Consider the following 24,516-nt stretch of genomic DNA (forward strand, 5'->3'; position numbering starts at 1 on the left):
TATTTATCAGTATTCTTGCTAAACCGAATAGGTTTTGAAACATAATATCTTAATAATATTTCAATAGAAAGGAATTGATTATAATCGTTTTTACCCCTCTATCCTAGCAGCTCAATACGGTTACATTCCTCAGCTCTTTTCATTCTTTCTTAAATTTTAGAGAACTTAATATCCTATTAGGACCAGATGCTGAGAATATTCAAAATAGAGATAAAACGTTCTCTTAATGTCTTGATCGATCGGAATTGCTCCTGCAGAATCTCAGTGTGGCACTTGTTAATTAACAGTAAGATAATTGGTCTCAATTTGCTTCAACATGTGAGCTAGGTGCAGAGAAATCCAGGAAGACGGAATGCCTCAGGATACATCATCAAAACGTGCGATCATAAAAGGCTTTTGGAATGTTAGGAAGATAGCTGCCCCTGTTTTGAACATTTATATTTCTTGGTCCTCTCATCAAGCCCAAAATGCCTTCAATGAAACTTCTACATCTGCAAACTACTTAAGAACAAATAGAAAACATGCCTTGTCCATACTGAGTCTGCTGTACTGAAAATGGCGCCAGATTCCTGAGGTCTTTTCCCTTTCGGCAGGGTTATTTGTCTTGTGAGAATCAAGATAACTGTCGGTGATTTAAACAAACTTCATGCAAACTTCTTACAACTCCCCTACTGTAAAAGAGGGGTGTGTATTTTGTTATCACATCCACCTGAAGGCAGACCAGCTGCTATGTGATTGAAGGCATGATCAACAAACTACAGCCTAGGGGAAGATGCAGCCCGCTCTCTGTTGTTCTGTAAATAAAACTTTATTGGAATAGGACTGTGTTCACTTGTTTGCAGAGCTTCTGCACCTCAGTGGCAATGTAGAGCGTCGAGACAGAGATTGTCCTGCAGAGCCTGAAATATTTACTATGGGGCCTTTTACAGAGAGAGCTTTCTGACACTGGACTAAAGAACGTTTTGTGGATTTAATCACTTTAGAAGGAATTTTAGAGCAATCTCTAAAATATGACTCTGGTTACAGCCCCATCTTATAGTAAGTACCAAAAAGTCCAGGCAACGTTACACAACAGTGAATCGACGCTGAACTCACTCTAGTCCCAGCAGTTTCAATGAAATGTTTCTGCTACTTGACCTAAACTCTGTTTGAGTGAGAACACTCAGGAAGCGCGGTGCATTTCTACCCGGTTTGTACACACAGTGGCATCCACTCACCTGGTCCTGCCCCTGGGCCGCTCAGATTGCTCGGACAGGAAGCTGGTGCTACTGGTCCTGGAGATGGCAGACACGTCGCTGACGTCACTGTCTGAGGATCTGGCGGAGACGCTGTCGCAGCTTCGGTACTGATCTGTATGTACGTTATACTAAGGATGGAAAACAAGAGAGCGTGAGCTCTGTCATCGGAGGCTGGCAAACAGAGACACACATGGTGAGGCTAACGGCTACTCAGCCCACATCAAGCAAAAGTGCACTTTCGTAAGCATAGGTGTGGAGTCTAAAAGGACCCAAACGCTAGCATGATACATGGGTTCCAGTATCACAAACCGGCCCCCTTCGAATGGTAAGGAGTGGTTTATAAGGACTGAATCGTAAAACGAGAGTGTCAATGCTTGGGTGGAAAATTCACTGAATAAATGATTTGCACATACTTAAGACCTCAGAATTGTATTATTTATTTTTTCTAGTACATCAGTTCATCTTCCCTTGCCTGGGTTTTCATCGTTGCCTACAGATTCTACTCACCTTCTACTCTATCCATGGAGTAGACTGCTTCCATCTGTCTGTAATCCTTGAGTCTAAAACTTATATTCAATTTACCTACACACTTTCCCTATGCTAAGACATCACATTCTTTCAAATGTAACCAAAAAACACATCTCTCTGCAAAAAAGCACTGACATGAGAGCAGAAGGATTGTGCCAAAGACATTGTAGAGAAGGAGGTAAAGACGGGACTTTGACTTTCTTGCTATTATGGCTTAATTAGTTATTTTCAGGTTTAAACTATCAACTAAGTGCTGAAAGTAAAAAATGGATTCCTATTAAAATTTCAAGATACACTATATCTCATATTTAAATGTGTCTTTATATTTGTCTCTAGTATTCATTACCTGAGGTCTTAGAAAGCATTAGGTAAAAGATGAAAACTTGTGAAGGTTTCAAAGCAGTTAACTACTCTTTTTTTCTACTTCACTCTTAGTGCAAAGAATCACACAGTGAAGAGCTTTATACAGTCTCTATTTTTATTTTTATATGTGTGTTTTAATCATAATAAATAGTAAGGTTATATAAGTATCTACAACTTTAAAATAACAAATATATACTTGATTTTCTATTGTTAGGTACTGGAAGGTAAGATAATATAACTTCTTATATAAAATAAAAGAACACATAACTAAAGGGACACATGACCAAACATTGCGTATTTAAGTTCCTTATGAAGCAATTTAATTTTGCATTTACGTTCTAAGGTGTGAAAATATCAAATGTTTGCTAAACTTGTAGAAAAACTCACCCATCCTCTCAGTTCCATATCAAATGAGTTTTAATATATCTAAAATAATCCGAACACCCTATTTCTAAAAATTTGTATAAACAATTGTCTTGCTAAAGAGTACTAAATAAAATGATGCTAAATTGTAGATCTGTATATACAAAAAGAACTATAAGACAATAATACTTTTTAAAAACTTCTAGAGAAAGGATCATGTTTATTTAATAATCCTTCAAGTGTTAGTAGCTCAGGCCTAAGGTATTTAAATGTTAGTTTTAATGTTTCATCTCTCGTGTATGTTTTGGGCAAAGAATTTCACATCAAGCATGAAAACAATTTCAAATTCATAGAGTATCTATAAAATTATCTTTCTAAAGAATTTTTTCATAATTGCATGATCTGTTTTTGAAAGCCATGTGCTTCATTATAATCCAAAAGGACATGCATATATGCTATTATGTTCAGAACTGAGCTATTTATATAACTTCATGTATGATTTAAAATTAGTATGATTTATGATAAAGTGACATGATAATGTTTTAGCACTAAACTCTTTCCTATCTGGTAGCGTGGTGCTGACAGGATTCATTTCAATAAAAACTGTTTTTTATTTACAGAATAGATGTAAAAAAATGTGCTCACATAGTAGAATCTGAATTTAATTCTGTTACTGGGGCACAAACATATTTCCTATATTACTTGTCTCTGAAACTATTTTGCTAAGTAAATATGTTATGTGATTATTATAATGTCTCCAAACATTGAAATGATAGCTTGTCCATGAGAGAATATGAATGAATTGGTTTCTAATACAATAAAAATTTGCCCATCTGTAAGAGGTTTTCTGGCATGGCGTGACCCCAGCACAAATTCTCCCCTTATTTGACAAATGCCAATAATAAGCAGTGTAGACTACAACATAAGAGCATGTGAGTGTGCATGGAATTATTTCTCCAACTAAGCAAATCCTCCGTTTCTATAAATCATGTCTTCTTCTCCTTTTTGTCTATAGACTTTTGCTATTCCAGCCACGAGATAAAACAAGGGATTTTAAAAGATTGTTTGTCATATTAAAAATCTTTTATATTGGAGTAAAGAATAATCCACCATTCTGACACCATGTCACAGTTTTCTTCACATTGGTTATCTGAAGGAATGGAAAGGCTTTTATACTCACTTTATACTACTACATCTACTTATTTTCAAAATCTGTTAAAAGTTTAAATAATCACTTTGACTCTTCATCAAGCATGATTCTTTAAATTTCCTATTTAACAATTAAATATTTTAATAGAAATACATTAATTATATTTTGAGAAACGTAGCCTCCTCAGGAGAAGTATACACTGATCACATAGCAGGGAAATTTGCCCTTGATGTGAGGGGAAGTTCTCATAACAGGGCTGCTATTTTCATAAGTAATAAAAAACTCTTGGCAGCTGCCTACAAAAACCATCACGTCAATCCTTCTTGCTGTTCTTGGGTTACAGAAACACAAGTACTCTTTAAAATGTGAGGCCTACATGCAAATTCACTCTCCAGTTATGAATTTTACTCCATCACCAAGGCATGCGACTCTGTCTAACATCAGTGAACAATTAGTACGGTGTCACATTTCAGAGACACAAAGTTTTGTGTTTTCTCTAAAGCTAAGTTAGTGCTAATTCCTTACTCAGGATGGAATTAGGTTCATTTAATACTTTAAAGGAGATGCCAGGTTTGAAACATCTTAGGAATTATACTACATGTGTCTGGTAATTCTTTGCCCTGAAGAAAATCTAGTTCTGTTGGTGTTTGGTTATAAATATTTTGAAAGCTGTTAACCAATTTCTAATTTGGCAGAATTTCAGCTAAGGTGCACTGCTTCATCCAAAATGCCAAATGGATTAAAACACTAAAAATAAGTCAATAAAGGAATAAAGTTCAAAATTTAATGTACATTAAATTTATGAAAATACTGGTTCTCAACTATATCAATAAAAATAGATCTTTGTAAATTGTAAAAAGGTTGAGGTAAAAGGATAAATTTAAGAAAGAAAAAAATGCGAGAGGTTTAACTGGAATTGCTACTGGAAACTATTTAAAAATTTTATTGTAAGCGTTCATTAGGAATCTTAGAATGGCAGAGAGTACTTACCTTTTACTTAACATATAAAATTAAAAATAAGCTAATTATTTATGTTACCTTATATATTTTTCCTGTCCTATAGCCTTATGTTTTTGATCTCACACTTATCAACATAATTTATAATAATTTTATTTATGTAATATAGTAGTATCAATGTATGCAGTAAGAGCAATAGTAATGTATTTGAAAGTAATGGGGTTTTTTAATATTTAAATGCAATGAGAGAGGAAAAGGAAAAGAATGTCTGTGCAAATAAGGAAGGAATGATAGAATACGAATTTAACTGCATACAAAACAAAAGCCATAGAAGAATCTCTGAATCAAACTGGAGTCATGTGTACATTTCAGTGATGTCAGAAGAGGAACGAAGGGCATCTAAGTTCCAGATCAGGAGTTGGTGGGCTCACCACTCCCTAGAAAGGCTTTGTTAATGTTGGGAAAGCACCTCCTTTCTTCTGAGGGGGCCTCAGTTTTCATGAATCTGGTAAATAAGAGAGGTGGAATTGAAGATCATTTTGAGGTATTTTCAAGTTCTAAATTTCTACCCATCAGAGAATTTGGAATTTCCCAACCAAGATAAACCTACTTTTTTTTTTTTTTTGCGGTACGCGGGCCTCTCACTGTCGTGGCCTCTCCCGTTCCAGAGCACAGGCTCCGGACGCGCAGGCTCAGCGGTCATGGCTCACGGGCCCAGCTGCTCCACGGCACGTGGGATCTTCCCGGACCAGGGCACGAACCCGTGTCCCCTGCATCGGCAGGCGGACTCTCAACCACTGCTCCACCAGGGGAGCCCGATAAACCTACTTTTGATTTCATTATGAATATGTGTTACTGGTGATTTAGACTTCTAGGGGACTTCATTTTATAGTTTATTTTTTATATTGTTTTTGATCAATGGATTAATGATGCGAGGCCTAGTTCAGAAAAGGCTTTCAGTCTTTTTACGCTGATTCTTTATTTATCTCTTTCTTGTTTCCTGCACTGGCTCTGCCTATCCCTGCTCTTCTATTTGACCTCGTCCTGTGACATAATGCTAAGAAATTAAGAAAACATTTCCAGCTTTAAAGGTCGTTTCTAAATAAGAACATGCAACAGTGGAGGAAGAAAACCTAACTTATGCTGCTTCCTAATTCTTACTGCATTTGTGGTAAAAGCAAGCAAAAATGATGATGATATCCATAAAGACAGACAAATAGCAGATGAAGTAATAATATCATAAAGAACAAACGAGGAAAAACTGTGGAGCTGGAATCAGCAACTCTGCAACATCAAGATATTTTGCTTACTGATTTTTTTTTTTCTTTACTGATTTTACTTTTTAAAATACTGTTTCAGACTCCTTGGGAGTTGAGCCCCGCTGAATCACAGCGACCTTGGACGTTGTCCAGTTGTAACCCTTCTGCAACTAAACTAAGATATAAAGTGATAAGATGGCATCCAGCACATATGGCTCTATGGTGGGCTGGTGACAAATCAGATTTTGTCACCACCTCCATATTTTTGTGTTAGTCCCTGAATATCTGGCTATAAAATGAACAACCTCCAATATTTAAAAATGAGTAGGTTTTTCTAGGTTCATATAACAAGCTAACAACGTTTTATTTAATTTTGAATTTCGAAAAGGTCATTACTTCCAAAAGTATTCTTGACATCAGATTAAAACACGGGTTTTCCTGTAGTGGCTGCTGCCACTTTTGTAGTATTCTAAAAAAAAGGTTTTTAAATAAAGCAGATAATAAATTTAAAATTGCTTCATGAAGTATAAAATTCTATGCATATTTTAATCAAAATTATCAGATGCTAGTTAGCAGTTTATAAACTCCTTATTGCATCCGTACAAAATAATACTGAAATATATATTAAATTTTTATTCACTTGAAATTGTGTGGATTTCAGTTTCTAAGACTTTGAAATCAGTTATTTTTCTCACTAAAGACAGATCAATAAGAAATCTCACATCACATAATTTCTGTCATTCACTAAGAAATCTCCATAGGAATATCAACCTCAAATAGTATTTAAGAGTATAAATCTATACCTTAATATTTAAAATACAATATTAAGTGATATTCAAGCAATAAAATGGCTTCCCATATCTTGCTTATTTATGTGAATTTGACCACGACAATCGATCATCAAGTGACTTTCATATCACGTATTTTCATTTTCTTTTTAGATAAAACATTTAATCCAGGTTAACAGACAATATGTTACTAAACTTATATCTTGTGAAAATATCAAGAGGAGAGAGGTTATGATGCAAAAGCATCACCTGAAGGATAACCTCTCTCATGTAACCTGGTGCTCACTGGTCCTACCTGCTACCCATAATGTACTTTTTTACCAGGGGAACTATTGGTTGGTTACTGGTTTTACCTTGGAGTATTGTTCGCGATCAAGTTCTCGACTAGAACCAGACCCTGTTGTCTGCTTAAATCGATGCACTTTCATTTTCATCTGTCTCGTTCGCTCCTCCACTACTAAGCTTGCTGCAAAAACACACAACGGGAGTCTATTAAAACACCGAAGCACCTCTGAGGAACCGAATGGTTTAAGATTGCAATGCTTTTGATACGACTTCAACCAAATAAAATTTCGAAATCACACGATTAACAAAAAAAAGGCAGAAGATACAACTTTAGCAACTGTCGCTCTAAAGAGGAACGTGACTCAAATCACACAGAATGGGGGACACAACGGTTAGTAACAAAAGCTAAGGATCCTATGTCTTTATCGGATATGAAATAATCTCAGTTCCATTCATGAGTCATTAAGTGAAACCGAATTTAATTGTGAAAATATGCTTCCTGTTGAATGAACTGGTTGTTGCTTGTACATATAGATAGAACACATCACACAGAGATACACGTGTTTATTTACATGCACGCACACCATGTGACACCCTCAGCTGCAGGAGTCACTTAAAAACTCTTGTAATGGAAGAGAGCCTGCTTTTCTGAGGCATTCTTATTAAATCCTTCATTTCTACCAGCCACTTTTCATGAATATTTGCCATTCTTAAAAATGGACTTGCTAAAAGATTCATTTGCTATTTCTGAAGAAAACATAAATGAAATTCATACTTTTTGAACATGTGATATAGAACTTTAGCTCTTTAATTTAAATTTGTAAATAAACATGTGTATTCCAGTTATGCCTTTATCATCTCCTAAGTAACAGGAATGATTGTTTAGATGGGAAGAATTACAGCCTTCAATAAAGTATGAGCTATTTTAAGTCAGAATCCATCACAAGCAGCTTGGCTTTAAAACCCTGCCTTTAATTTTTACATTCTTACAAATGAAGAGTGAAGAATACAGTCGTGTACGTATACCTGCGTTGTGAGACCTACGTTTATGTTTCACAACTTATCTCTTGCCAATCTCTGCAACAGGTGCTACAATTTATTTTTAAGTTGTGTATATACACCTGTATCTGACCACAACCCATACTGTTTTGTAATTCATGTACTGGGGCTTCTGCTAAGAGGCCCTGTGATTTAAAGGATAATGGACATTTTGATATGTCTAACTGAGGTGAGTGCTGACTTCCTGTCTTACAAGGAGTTTATAAAGACACTTGTTGACACATTTTTTCCATTGCAGTGATTAAACATGGCCTGTGATCCCTGATAAAAGGCACTGACACTTGTTATAAAAATTCAATAAATATGTAGCTTTTACTGTGTGTTCAAATACAGGCTCATAGCCCAGGAGATAAATACATGCTGTGAAATGTGTGGGTAAATGTTTTACTTGTAATTTTCACACCAAGCTGTTAGATGTTTAGCTTTGTTTAAATTCAGTAAATTAGACGATTATCAATCCCTAATGTCACTGGTATGTGGATGAAGCAATCACGCACACTTGTTTTGAAAATGTTGACTTGAGACCGTAAGTGATGACTATTATGACTAAAGGATGGCTCAATAGAGATCTTCAGAAAAGCAGTTCAGAAATGTATTAATTACTTGACAATATATAAGGAGTCCTAATAAGTAATATAAAGCAAAATGCTACTCAAGAGAATTAGGAATTGAGACAAGTTATTGAAAAATGTGAGTTGTATCTATAAAAGGCTGTATGCCCAATGAGAAAACGTACATGTGTCTTCTTTCTGCCATCTGCCTGTGATGTGGTACCTCCTGGGTCACCTGCTTCGAGCTTTGAGGAAGTCAAATGAATTGTAATCATCTGTACTCTACGATTAAAGCTTAAAGCAATTCCAAGTAATCTCTATTTGTGATAAAAGCAGATTTAAATGGTGTTAGCTTAATCTTCTCAGCAATGATATTAATTTAAAGAAATTTTTGACGTTGATTAGCCCATAGCTTTGTGACCTTTACGTTTAGCATCATGTAATTCTTAGGGGGTCAGTTACTTGGCACTGAAAAGATTATTTCCCAAGAGGTATACTGCCTGAAGCAGCTTGAAGCAGTTCTGGTGATTTAATCTTGCCAGGACAACACCTCATTGCATTAAATAGAATTACTTAGCTTATGATATGGTTGATTTTAAATCTTTACTTTGCAAAACTCGAAACTAAATCATAAGAACACAGTGGTAGCCTAACTGAAATGAATCCTATTTTTTCCCCCCTGGGCTTGGGAAAAAAGCTTATTAAGGAAAGATATGGGGACACTGAATTCCTAGGGTGAGCCTGAGGGACACAGCAGCTGGTGGCCAAGAAGCCATGACAAAATTAAGCAAGAGAATTCGGATTCTTTTCAAGGCGATGTGTGATTAGCAAAGTACCTGTGGGTTCCAGCTGCCCCTTAGAGAAGACCACGATTTTCACCTCCAAGAATTAAGGATGGCTTTCCATCTAATGAACCTGGAAGACTCTCCAGGCAGATTGTTTTGTCAAAAGCTAGATACTTTCCGTTATACTTTGTTTTTATTCTTTTCTAAAACCAACTGCGTCCAGACTAGCAATTCTGCAGGCTTTTGTAAAGTTTACAAAGGTAAATGCGATTTCCTTTCTTTCTTACTCGTTTCATTTCTTTTTTCCCCTTTATTAAATGTGGTCTTTTTTTTTTTTACTCTTGGACAAGGCTGCTCTCTGTGTTGTATCGCTCTCAAGAAGACCTGCTGGTGGTGGTGACAGCTGTCATTCTGCTTTCAGAGTAAACTCACTGGGTATGGAAGCAGAGGCAGAACAGACAGGACCAAGGCCAATACCAAAGGAAAATGGCAGCAGTAGCAGGTTTTTTAAAGACTTTAAAAAATACCAACAACAAACCGAATCCCTAAAATGGTTTTAAATGACTTCGCTTTGACCTTCCAAAAACGATTAATGTACTATCTTTGTTCCTAAACAAGTGAAATTTGACATCTTCTAATCTGTCAAAGAAAGGAAATCTCCAAATTAGTTTTTTTTCAAAGTCATGACTAGACCCCTTGACTTGCCAGCAAAAATGTAGTTTGTTATGTCCTCACTGCTTGCTCTCGGATTCCAAGATCAGAAGCAAAATGCAAACAGCTTATCATTGACCTACTCATATCAAAAGCCAGATAATTACATATAATCAACATTTAAAAAAAAACATTTCTCATTATTTCCTGATTATGTGTACATTTGTGTGTATTCTAAAATAATTGTTTATACAAGTGATCATGTTTCAGTAAAACTGTTTTTCATAAACATCAATGAAGAAGCTTCAGTGTTAATTTGGCAGTTCTTTAACTTTTCTACAGATTTTTCTTATTTTGCATTTTCTTTTTCAACTGTATATTGTGGAATAAACTGACATCGTTACTGGATTATGGGTGTGTCAATCTAAATAGTAAGAAAAATTTATGAGTTAAAATAGAATGTTTGTCACAAGTTTGAACCAGAAGACATGATTATTAATGTACATGATTTACAGAGAGAATAATAGATATTTAGTAATGATTAGAAATTAATTGAATCCTTGGAATATGATTATCTGTTAAGTATCTCACTAAAAGTAAAATTAACCACAGCCCAGAGAGCTCAAATATCTTAATTTGAAAAGAATGATTACTGATCATTTAAATTTCTATATTCATGCTTTTTTTTTTTTTTTTTTTTTTTTTGCGGTACGCGGGCCTCTTACTGTTGTGGCCTCTCCCGTTGCGGAGCACAGGCTACGGATGCGCAGGCTCAGCGGCCGTGGCTCACGGGCCCAGCCGCTCCGCGGCATGTGGGATCTACCTGGACCGGGGCACGAACCCGTGTCCCCTGCATCGGCAGGCGGACTCTCAACCACTGCGCCACCAGGGAAGCCCTAAAATTTCTATATTAACAATTTTAATACCAATAGCAAAATTAAAACATGAAATAAAATATTTTCTAATTCTTCCACAAATCCTAGCATTAAACTCACATTTTAGGAGCATTCTGAATACCGCTAGCATTGGAAATCAACAAAACCATTAAAGTGCCAGTCACTATTCCTTTTTAAAAAGATTTTAAATTCGGGGACTTCTGGGTTTTGTTTTTTTTTTTTTTAATTTCAAACACTGCTACATACTAGAGAGTGAAATAACCCCTCTCATTTTCTATGACAAATATAATTATCATGTAATTTCACTTAGTCTTTTAATGAAAATATAGCTTACATATAGTACAGCTATTTCAGTTATAATTGCCCATAGAGTGATAGTAACATAATTCATTTCTCCTAGCCCCTAGGGTGTAATTAACATTGTAATTTTATACAGAAGCTTTTTTTTAAGAGCTGGAATTTTTCACTGTGCTTTCTACAAGCTGACTGATGTGTCTGACGTTGAATAAATTGTGCTTTTTAAAAAGCAAATATTAATTTACCTAAAAGATATGTATTGAACTTAATCTGTTTTCTTTAGATCAACTTTACTCTATATCCACTGTTATTTTTAAACTCTGGTATTTTTATCCAATGAATGTACATATATCAAATATCAGCTCAACATTACAAGTAAGAAAGTATAAAACTAGAACTTTTTTTAGAGGTTAAGCTAAAACAATACTTATGAAATAATTTCTTGTCTTCTAAACTCAACGAGAATAACTGATTGCAGCATGCAAGGTGAGAAAAGTAAATACAATTTAAAAAGTAATTTATTAGAGTTTTCTAATGGAAAGTCTTAGGTATTATTAAAAATAAAGACATTAAAATAATTACTTCTCTTTTCATGCCCCATGTTTTGCTATGAATTCTAGTATCATAGATGATCTTTGGTGAAACTGAAGTAGCTGAAGTCATTTGCAAATATTGTGTTTGTGTCTGTATGCATTTTTCTAGATCTATCCCTTTCATAAGATCATTAAAGAGGCCTGTGACTTTAAAAAAAAAAAAGAAAGCTTAAGAATCATGAATAAATCTTCCTTAACCCACCACTGTAAATTTTCTGTAGTACTACCTTTTCCAAAGAGAAATGTGATTTTCTGGGAAACTCCTTTGACTTAGCAGACATTCATGACTTGCTTTAAAATATTGTGAATATTATGATTCTGTGTAATTTGATAATTATGTTAAACATTAAATTTTCATAAATGTGGTTTAAATATTATTCACAGATTTATAATTATATAAATACAATTATTTACAATATATAAATATATATATGAATATATATGCTCTGCTCTTCAAAGCCCTTAAATGTTTCACATTTCTCCCTATGCATCTAGAAATTAACATGAATTTGAAATTTCAAATGCTTGTGTTTATAGGCAAAAAAGATAATCCATGTAATATACTGTTAAGCCTGTATTTTCAAGTGTTCCAGGTGAAATAGTGTAAAAGAGAATAGGAATAATGAAAATTTCTATATTATTAAATATATTAAAGTAAAAAGATTATGAGTATTTTATTTTCTAACAAGGTTAGCTAGTTCATGTGTCAAAGGTGAAACATGGTAACATTTGCACAGGATAACTAAGCTCGTCTAGTTAACTACAAAGTGCTGTCACACTTTATGATAGAAAACTTAACGCCTCTGCTTCCTTGCTGTTACTGATACAATGCGAGTTTGGACAGTCAAGCCCCGACCTTGGTCCAGTGCGTGTCTCAGAAAGAGCGATGATAAATGACTACACAACTGAAAGCTGTCAGGTAGAATTAAACAGATGGAGGAAGCACTTGCAATGTCTCAGTTACTGACAGCACAGATAAAACCCCTTCTCCGAAGCATTTTATTGTCAAAAATCAGTACTAGTGGGCACTCAAATACAATAAACAATATAATAGGAAACGTGAAAATTATAAAGTAATAAAAGATGAAAAAATTTAGATGACTGAATCTGTAATCATTATAAGCTATACACAGCCTGAAGAGAAAGAAAGATGGTTTTATATTTGAAAATTCAAGACTGCAATGCTAGTCTCTACACACAGCTTTCTAGACTTTAGAGGAATACAAATTGTTAAGATGTGTGAACATTTTCCATACATCTGGAAGCAATGGAGTAAAATGGTCGGAACTCAGGACTGGGAAAGTTCGGCAGAGATGACAACCTTAGCGGCATCAGCATCCATCACCGTGGCCTTGATCCGTCCTGAAATCTGTCCATTACGGAGTTTTCATTTGTAAAGGGAAGAGAAAGTAACTTAGAGTAACTTCCCGCTGTTGCAGTCTATGACTCTGTATTATTTCAATAGGGTATTGATATTTTTTTCACATTTTCAAAAAATGGAAAACTACAATGACTTACTCTCTTGTAGTCAATTAACTGATTTCCACCATTTTTACTTTTTTTTATTTGCCAATTTACCAAAACCATGGAAGTTAAGGGGAAAAATTTACTGGTTATATTTTGTTATTTTCTATCTTTTTTTTTTTCCAGTTAAAAGATAATGTAGTCCTTTCATGTTCATCCTTATCTTTGGAGTCATATGAGTATAATAAGCAACTTTGATAGAATACACTTACACACCACCTCCTTTCCCCTGACATATACAGTATGTATAAATAAAGATTAAATGTTTAAAATATTTTGACTATACAGAAATGCCAGAAATGGGTCATTTTCCTAGAATAAAATGCATTTCAATTTGCAAGGGTAGAAATGTGCAAAACTGTTTCCCTTGTACCCCTGCATGATTCCCTTGAATGTTAAGGATTATGCTACAGTTACATAAACAATAAAATAAAATATAACATCTATCCAGTATGAGAAACATAAAACACAACAAGTAAGTAACACATTTAGTGAAAAACCACATTGCCTTTAAGGATTTTTAAAGAAAACAGCCTGTGTTTTAGTACAGATAATTGAAATGGAATATTGACATAGAGGAAATAGGTAATTTGTCTGTATCATCACTCAAATCTCGCTGCAGCCCAAACCCCAAGGCTGTCTCTTGCTTTAGCTGATTTTCACTCCACTACCTGAAACAAAGCTCAGGATTTCCAGACCCAGATCTCACTTTCAGTGTCAAAGTTGCCAAGTCCCAGCGTAACACTGAAAATATTAATCAGATACTGGACAGATAAGGAAGTCAGATGAAAATCTGTCATTTTACCTTGCCCTTTTGTGTTACACAGAGTTAAACAGCTTTTTATTTTTTAAAATTTTTATTTTTAAAGAGTTTTATGTTTTGTTCTGTTTATTATTTTCCTATGTCATGTCTTTGAACAAAATGTCTTTTTTTAAAACAAAACTTTTGCTCGTGGTGTTTCTAAACAGAACAGAGGCATTAAAAATTGGCTTAAAAATTTTTCCGTTTAAATCTACATTGTAACATCTCTCTGGTTTTAGGCACATGATTTTTTTCAGTCTCGTACCTCTTGCTTTAATTTTTGTTTTGATTCATTTTTTAGAATTTTTATTGGAGTATTTACAATGTTGTGTTAGTTTCAAGTGTACAGCAAAGTGAATCAGTTATACATATATGTATATCCACTTTTTTTTTTAAGATTATTTTCCTATATAGGCCATTACAGAGTATTGAGTAGAGTTCCCTGTGCTATACAGTAGTAGGTCTTTGTTAGTTATGTTACGTATAGTAGTTTGTATATGTCAATCCCACTCTCCTAATTGATCCCTCCCTGAAATAATGCCACATGCAGCAACATGGATGGACCTAGAGATTGTCATACTGAGTAGTCAGACAGAGAAAGTCAAATGTCACATGATAACGCTTATATGTGGAATCTAAAAAAAGGGTACAAATGAACTTATCTACAAAGCAGAAATAGAGTTACAGATGTAGTAAACAGTTTTTAAATGTATTTCCGTCTTGAAAGAGAGCACCGTCCTCCTTACGAGGCACTGCTTAGAACACACTCAGCATGCAGAGTAGTCCATGGAATTAAGGTTTCTCGGGGAATAACAGACTCGCTCCCCAAGGGGTCGTGTTGTTTATCCCCTGTATCTCTAATACGTTTATCCATCATTTTTCATTATTCCAATTATGCTGATGGCAACAGAATCTATCTTGAAAGGCTCAATGTGGCATAACTTCTAAATTCAATGTCTCTTCCCTTCTTTTCTGTAAAAAGTGTTTACAAATTTTAAAGCTTGCAAAAAAAAATGTACGATATTTAGGGGAAATGTACAGCTTTAGAGGAGAAAAATCAAAGAGTCTGTTCATGGCTAGATATCAGCCTTTTCTCAGCATCCTCTCCTGCACGACCCAGGGAGGAAGGGGCAACGATGTTCTCCCTCAAGGGGGCATATCTGACAATTTGACCATTGGTTGATTTAAGTGTTAAATACTTTGAAGTTTTAAAAGTCTTTACTACTATTATAAATATTCACATTTGAATCAGTGGAATGGAAAAAAAGGGTCAAAACCAAGAATTTGGAACTGTTTTACATGGGTTGCTTTACTACGTCCCTAAAGTTTAAAGGGAAGGCTAGAATGACAACCATAGTTATGGGTTTGTGACAAAAAGAGAAATGGATCAATTAGACACTTTTACTAATGGAGCTCTAAACATTTATGAATAAACATTCATGAATATTCATAGTAAGTGTTCAGGAAAAGCAAAGCCCTAGAAGGTTAAGGAACTTGAAATCTTAATACACAATAACAACAAATGAATCACCTGGGTCATATGCACCTACTCAGTATGCATCTAAGAAAAAGGTGAATAAAGTTGGAATCCTTTTCTACTTAATCACAGTTAAAAAAATGCTGCCTGTAAAGAATATACATACAAATTAGTTTACTTATTTTGGCAAAAGTCAAGTTACATAATATTTTCCTATAATGTGTTTCATAACCATGGTATACTACTAAGGGTGCAACTACTTAAACAATAAATAATGTAACAGAAAATTATTAAAATGATGTTTACTTTTTAATATGAATTACACCTAATTAAGGTTCATGCTAATAGTTCCATAAAAATTACATTTTGCATGACTTAACATTCAAACTGCTCTTGGCAACATTTCAAAAAGAAGATATAGGTAATTTATTTGAGCATTTGTTTAACAGAAGCTTAAAAACTCAGTTGACTAGAGATAACTCTTAAATGGCCTGTTTGCAATAATTATTATATATTTTATTAGTGAAAACAGGAAAACAAAACGCAACAGATGCTATTTGCTCTTTATTCCTGTTTAAACCGTTTAGTCACTTGAACTCTGCCTTTCATTCTCTGTGTGTGTAAATTACACATTTTTTGTGATAAAGGGAATCCATATTTGTAGAAAAGGCAGTATAATGTGTTTTGTTATGATTCCAAATTGCCTCCAAAAGGCAAAAAGTTAATGCACTTAAGAAATACTATCTTAAAGGCATATAAATTAGAAATTTATTATGATAATAACATTTTTTCTCACCTTGAAGTCATTTAATTTCTGGTTCTGTTTTGATCTTCTTATATCATTATTTCGATGCCCCCAAACTACATTCATGGGCTCTTTAAAACTGTCCAAGAAATGTAGCAGAGAGGGAAAAATTGGCTTACTTTTAGAATGAATGATTTCAAATATGCCTATAAAACAGTCTGTGAATCCTAAAAAGATAGGGTCTATTAGTTTCCAACATAAAAGGGGGAGGTAAAAGGTAAATAACCTGCTAGGAACATTTCTATTTCCTCAGTTAACTTTTCAGCCCCAAATTTGTGCTCTCTTTGTCCAAATACACCGGCTTCCTGTTCTCAAGGCGCAAGCTTCACCTGAAGAGCACGCCAGGGATTGGAAGATTCAGACGCGCAGCCCCAAATCAGGTCACCGGGGGAGGCAGGGCCCCTAAGAGGCCTCCCGGTGCTGTGAGTGGAAGATGTGACAGTGACATGAGGCAGTGGACAGAACACGGGCCGTGGGGTCACTGTCCAGCTCTGTCCTATAGCAGCTTTGCTACTGTGGGCAACCTCGTAACCCCTGTGCCCTCTTTCTATAAAAGGAGTCATCACACCTTCCTTAAGGCTGTGCCCAGGTTATTACTGTAATTACGGGTATTGATGCACAGTGGGTGCTCGGTCAATGCCGAATGTGGGAGAGGCTGCCTATCAGAGTGGTTCAGAACGAGGTCTCTGGAGTGAGGGTCGAGCCCAGTTCCCTGCCCTACCACTTCCCAAATGAAGACTGACACAGGGCCAGGTTTCGCATGTCTCTAAGCTTCAGCTTTCCTCAGTTGGCAAATGAGGATATGAATAGTTATGTCTCAGGTTGTTGTACAAATATGAGATGAATACATGACACGCTCAGTCAAGTCACTGACATAGAGGAAGTGCCCTATAAATTCTATCTACCATTAAAAATGTTCATGGTATTTTATACCTCGCTGGAAGTGCTTTGCAAAACATGCTGTACAATTATATAGTGGTTCCCTACAGTGAGGGGCACCAACCTTCCCAGTTCGCCCAGAGTTGTCCTGGTTTTAACACTGAAAATCTTGCATCTTGTGAAACCTCGTAAGCCTCAACGAACTGGGAACATCTTACAAGTTCGTCTTCAATTCATCAAAAACCAACTCTCCCTAGGGGTCGGTGGCCTGTGCCTTTAGCTCAGCATGGCTGGGCCAGGCCCCATCACCCAGGGAACACTCAAGATAACTCAATTCTCCAATATGAGCGACCCCAGAAAAGATCAGCTCACAGCAGCAGGGTTTCTATGCAAAACAAAACGTTTTCTTTCCTATGGGGCAGGTGAGTCTACAATTTGACTCTAAAGAAATCTCTTGAATTTGCTTCTGTCTTTTCCTGGCTTCCCAAGCTTTTCATGCTAAGCTGTGCTCCCTTAAATCCCAAGGGGGAAGGTACAGCATCCTGGGCTGCTCTCTGTCTTCCCGGCGGCATTTGGGGATGCGCCTCTTTGGTGGTTTTCAGCCCTGGGGTGCATCCCGTTGAAGCTTATCCACACCCTGTGTCCAAGGCAGACTTGGTACAGTGATGACACATCTCAGCCAGGACACAGCGACCTTGTTAAAACGCAACAACCTGATGCGCTGTGTAGTGAGGCTGTAAAGGGGCACGCTTCATACACCTGAGGTTCTACAACCCATGAATTTTGTTTTGTTTTGATTAGCAAATTATAGCTTTTGGCTAGTAATAATATAGAAGGAAGAGCTCTCCAGGTGAAGAATTATTACATTTTTCTTCCTTTTGGCTAAATGAATGAGGTCATGACCCATCTGCAACATAAAATTTAATGCTTTTAGCAAACTAAAATTTATATTGCAAATCTAAATAAATTCTTCTGAATATAAGTACCAATGTATTGGCCATTTTTGTACTACTTAACCTAAATCTGTGTTTCTGATACCTGAATTAAAAAATGCAAGATAGCCAGAAATCTGTGTAAAACCTAGGGACCAAAGCATCTGGACCTCACTGAATAACGTTTTATTTTTATTAATATCTATTTATTGCCTAGCATGTCAGACACTTTGCCAGAATATGTGTTATGCGCCAGAATATGTATTATGTGCCAGAATATAAATATATGTTTATAAATTCAAACTGATATAAGTAATTGAATATTATCTCCCATTTTCAACCTATGACACTGAGAGATGTAACACATACCTCAATCTACTCGGAGTTAGGGATATATGTTTGGGATTTGTGCCTATTAAAATAGGATGCACTAAAGTATAGAGGAAGGAGGTCCAAAGTAAGAGCCCTGGGCTTACAGTCTAGGTCACGTCACCAGTATGAATGGGTAAGTCTCTTAATGTCTCTCAATCTGAGTTTTACCTTTCATAAAATAAGGATGATGGCCCTCTCAGGACTAACTCTGAGGGTTACTATGGGCAACAAATTAATTCAATCTCGAATCTATAAATATTGAGTAAATACTTTTATTAAATTATGTAGCATTATATAACTTTTTAATATTGTTAATATTATTTCATTAAGCTGAAAACTCCTATTCAAATATTTAATTATCAAGCCAACAGTAACACCAAATAGGGTGGCCCAAGACAGTCGGAGGAGGTCTGCATCTACGTGGGACTCAAGTCCAAAGACCAAACATCAAATGTGATCCAAAGGACCACAAGGCAGGTCAGCAGGGTGCCGACACAGCAGGCTGAACGGTTTCCCTCCTGTGTCCCTCAGGAAGAAAGAACTGATGGGTGTTCTAACCCTCCTGAGGCCAAGAGGAGTAGCATCCCGGCAGCTACTTCCCAGATGCATGACTGCAGCGGGCCAAATATGCCCTAAGGTCGCTGCTATTTAGAAGGAAAACCCAAGGATTTTCTATTCCTTTGCACCACAGAAGGTAAGACTTAAACCCTTTATCTATGAGAGCAGGGGAATGCAAATAAACAAAAACATATCATAAATATGCTATTCTTTTCCAAAGAGAATCGTTTTCTAGTTGTCAGTGTGGATAAATACATTTTGAAGCAAAAATACTCTTAATTTTAATCTTCTCCTCTTTGATGTGAACTGCTCACAATACAAAACGGTTAATACCAAATGCCCTTCCAAATCACTGCATGGAGAAAGCTATCTGTTAAATAGTTTGGCTCATTATTTCAATAAATACAGTTATATAACTCATATACTATGAGAGAAAAGAAACAATATTAAATTGTTAAAAAAGTTACATTAATATTTACCTTTTGTGGATGAGTTATATTTTTCTTGTTCTTCAATGAATTAAATGCACATAATGATGGAAACAAAAGAAAGAAATCAGCAAATTTATAGTTAGACATGGAAATGTGAATCAACACAACGGCATGGATAACAAAAATACATAACATATAATGTGACATGGTAAACTGCAGTGAGAAACCATGAGGAAATCTCAAATATAGTACTAAAATCAATCAAAGAAAGAATGAATGCAACAATTTAAAGATTTTAAATAAAAACAGAAACATTGGGGAATTAATATTGTATACTTGGCATTTGAAAAGTATATTTTGTATTATTTTTTTCTTGCCTTTGAAGAATTGCAAAGTATTACAGCACTCACTTTACTAAGACATTTTAACCTTAATCCATTGTGACTTTTTATTGTAAATGTATTTAAAAGCATATTTAACATTCATAACTAACATTTGCATTTCAAAAATGATAGCATTTCAGATAATTTGAAAAAGCATATAATAAAAAAATAAATTCCAATTTTTTGCTAGATAGTAGGCATTTTGTCTTCACTGTGGAAAATATTCTGGCACATTTTCCACCTGGAAAAAAATATATTTTAATTTAAGTAATCCTTTCTTCCTCCTCAAATTACTGTAATTATGTTAAAATATCTCAAAGTGAAATTGTTCTTTGCAGACTGTATTTCTCAGACATTTCTTAAGCCTTTCTCTGCCTCCTTGTTGGTGTACCATTTACTGAGAAATAATGGCCTATCTAGATATTTTGAAGGGGAGTGCCATTAGTTCTAGGTAGCAGAATTAATAACAGAACACATAAAACATAACTGGCACATCAAGTGTTAGTTTACAGTTTATGAATGATCTTTAAATACATCCTCTTAAAAAAGGCAACTAGGTTGCACACACACACAAAAGTCACTTGGTTGGTTTCAGAAAACCATACATTTTTATGCAACCAATTATGTTGCTTTCAGTCTCACTCTACCTAAGGGCTACATTGTAATACAACATTGGAACACACCCAGAGGAATTTCCTGAAAGTCTTTGCTCTCAATTATCACATACCATTTGAGTTACCTAAATTTTAAGGCTACTTTTTAGTGACTTTATCTCAAAATCTGCATTGTTATCACACCTCTTCTTTTTCCCTAACTATACTTCAACATAATCAGATTCCGTGTAGCAAATAGGCTAGCATTATTAATTTTTAAAAGAAACTTTAAAATACTTTTTCAAAAATTAAGTAAGTGTAACCTTTCAAATTATATGTTAGCTTTTAAAATAATATATATTGTTTTACCGCACGAGGAGAGAGTAGTAAAATTGAATTACAAGAAAAACAAACCAAACAAGAAGCATGCAAACAATCTATGGATCCTAAACAAAATAATGTAGATAATTGTAACCAGAAACTGTGTATGAATAAAATTATTTTATAAGTTCATCAGGAAGTTGTATCACTATTCAGGAATCTAAACCATTTGAAATGTTTGCTCCTAACCAACAACTGCTTATCAACTCAGTTATCTTTTTTAAAAAAGAAAATTACACTTTGTTAAAAATTTAAAAAAAAACCCAGAAATATACATAAAAGAAAACTGGAAAGAAGTCAAGTGTGGTAGAACTTTCACTGATTGCAAATAAACTGCATTCTGCATCGGTCTTCATGGCAGACAGAAGAAAATTTTAACATATAATATGGGAAGAAAAACATGACCTGATTCCACAGCCCTAAGAACATCAACGAAATCCATCTCAAATGGATTAGACAACAGCTAAATTCCATCTAATCCATGAATCAAATTAGAAGTTTACTTTTAAAAACATATTCTAGGACACACAAAGATGTCATGAAAACTGTTCGGCTTGAAATAGATCCATAATAAGACGAAGGAGGACAGTATCATCATTTACCAAACACCCCAAAGCACATACTATTATCATACAGTAAACCAGATCCATTTTAATTATAGAAGAATACATAGTTACAATAATACATGTTTGTTGTCATATTTTTTAAAGGTTGTATCTATATGACTCTTAAGATGATAAACTTCAAGTAGCAAGTGTTTAGGAATGTACTTGTGATATTAACTATCAAAATAACTCCACCAATTTCATCCTCAGTCACTCCTTTCTTCCCACCTCAATTCAATCTTTACAAATTGGTGATTTCTCTGAAAGACAACTGTGAATATGAATATCATAAACAGTAATGTTGACTGATATCAACAACAGAACATGAGCTTTTATAAAAACCAAAGTCCAGCATACAATCCATCTGACTTTGTAGAAGCAATTCTTATTTCTACAGAATAATAAAACTGTAATCTCACTATATGAGCGTTATATGCAGTACCGTTATATACTTTTGAACCGGAAGTGTTTTAGCAACTGGAGGAAATGCAAAGAATTTTAGAAACAAATGACTTTTTGGATATCAATCTTTGGCACACTATGGCCAGTAACACTGAGTTTGTAGCGGAACGCTAGAACCTGTAGTTCTTTTAGTTGTGCAACAGGAGTTCATGAATGGATAAGTTAAATAAACACCACATTTAAAAAAATAAATTTTAAAACAATTTCATCTAGGCTACTGCTAATTACAGTCTTAATAACATTAATTACGAATTATCTTCTCAAAATGTTCCCAGATAAGAGAAAGTCTGTTAAACACATGAACTGAGAATTCCAAAGAATTCATTGTTATTTCAGAAAAGAAAGTCAGAGTTTCACATAGCCTCATATTTTCCTGATTAAGTAAATGAATACCCTTATAATGACCCTGAATACTAAAGTATGATATATCAACAGGATATATGATTTTAAAAAATAATCCAAATCCAGAATTTATTGTAGCAGCATTTTTGTGTCAATATACTGATACTTCTCAAATCTACACTAATTTTTCTATAACCAAGTACTCTGTGTACAAACCCTGCCTGATCAGTGTTTGAAACAATGTGTTTATCTTCTTAGACCACTAACACTTCGGTGATACGTTCAGTAAAGCTCTTTGCGTGAGTAAAACACATACCCAGCACCCACAGTACAGAAGGAAATATACAAGTTTTACATCAGAAACAACCAACACTGTTGAGAAAAATATGCAAAATGTTAACCTTTCAGTTGTTTCATAGGGATGAAGAGTTTCAATACATGATTTAAATAGAAGTCCACTGCATTCATATTACAACCCCCAATTAAACAGTATTTCACTAAACTGCTTAACAAATCTCTGGTAATATTTATGTGATAACATTTACCGATAACAAATCATTTCACTTACTGAGAAATGGGATAGCACCTTGGGTCACATGAAGGAAACAGTGACCCTTTTAACCTGGTATTTAAATCTTCTTAGGCCAGGTGGCTTAGTGAATTTAATTTCCACTACAACCTGCCCACCCCCCAACATCTCTCTTTCTAGGAAGATAAAACACAATGTGTACATGCTTAAAATAAGGGAAATTTAAGTGATGTTAACTGTTAAACAACACTCAAATGTGTGTTCTAAATTCTATAAAAAATACAAGGTATTGCAGGTAAATTAAAAAAAAAAAACACTAGCAAAGCCTTCAATACGATTGCCTCATTTAAAAATATTTTTAAAACAAGGTTAAAAACGTCTTCCTTTAACACGTAAAATACCACATGGTACTGAGGTTTTTAAAGTTTTATTTTCTTCCTTTGCACCTTTGGAAAAGGTATCCCTAGGGCTCAGTCTGTTCTTTTAATTGACCATCTAAAATTCATTCATTCACTCACTCCGCAAAAACAGCACATAGGCCACGAACTGTTATAACTTGGCGCCGGGAATAAAACTCTAAGACACTTGACTTCTTAGGATTTATCACACTACGTATCATCAAGACACTATTCTTTCAATAGAAGGAGTATAAAAAGAGGTGGCTCTCAAATCCGAGATTTTGTCAGTGCTCTCTCTATGGATACCTTGTTCTGCACTGCCGCTCCTCCCTGGCACTTGTGGGAGCTGCCTGCCCCGAGGGCTGCCAAAGGCTGTGTCTGCGGGCGGGGACCGCGTCGGGCTGGCCTGCCGGTGCACTCTGTGGGGAGAAGAAGCAGGGCAAACGAAACGATGAAATCCCAAAGGGCCTGACAAGGATCTCTTCCTTCCTACTGTTCCTCTTAAAACAGACGTGAAACCCCTACCTGGGCCTTTGGAAGCAAAATCAAGTCCTTTTTATGATGTGTATAAAAGGAATATTACCAAAAGGGGCTACAAGAGACAGGGAAATGTCTGCCACGTAGAGTTCTGTGGAATGAATTCCTGAACCGGGCAGAAGGGAACGTACTTCTTTTCATTAACTTTCTATGAAGTTGTGACTTTCTGTTAAGTTATCCATTTTTGGTAGTGCTGGACCTAGTATATCTACTCACAGCCTATGAATCTTAACAACATGGGTAAATGATTTAGGAAAGGCTGTTGCCTATATCGCTACAATTAAATCCATATAAGTGATAAGAATAGTTCTGGCTGCAGACTTTTATAAATTACCATTCCCTTGCACTTTACGTTTAAATAGGAAAAATCTGAAAAGATATTGATAAAAATAACCTCGGGCACATGCTATGAACTATCCTGGTGAAAAGATCAAAACTACAAATACAAATTTAAGAAGCGTGAAGATACATCACTATTGTACAGAAGTAAGCTGACCTCCATCTGCTGGCATTCAAACTTTTTTTTTTAACTGAAGAACTTTAAAACACTCTCAGCTTTTACTGAACAAAGATGAAAGTTTTCAATTTTTTTTTCTAATTCCTCTTACACTTTTTAAAGCAAGTACACATTTAATTCCAGGTAATTTCTTATACAGAATTTCACATAATTAAAAAAAATATATATATATATATATGAATATGCCACAAACAGATGGAAGGACATAACACAGGCAGATTTAATT

General features: G+C 35.1%; 1 protein-coding gene across 1 annotated transcript in view; it reads right to left on the minus strand.

The window, feature by feature from the left end:
• Nucleotides 1–24,516, minus strand: part of RIMS1 (regulating synaptic membrane exocytosis 1) — a 475,475-nt gene that overhangs the window by 91,886 nt on the left and 359,073 nt on the right. The window contains 3 exon segments of the mRNA XM_032650909.1: nt 1,218–1,366; nt 7,000–7,112; nt 23,543–23,655. Coding sequence (XP_032506800.1) covers nt 1,218–1,366; nt 7,000–7,112; nt 23,543–23,655 — 375 coding nt within the window.

The sequence above is a fragment of the Phocoena sinus genome, chromosome 12 (genome assembly GCF_008692025.1).
Source record: "Phocoena sinus isolate mPhoSin1 chromosome 12, mPhoSin1.pri, whole genome shotgun sequence".
In the NCBI taxonomy this organism is placed as follows: domain Eukaryota; kingdom Metazoa; phylum Chordata; class Mammalia; order Artiodactyla; family Phocoenidae; genus Phocoena; species Phocoena sinus.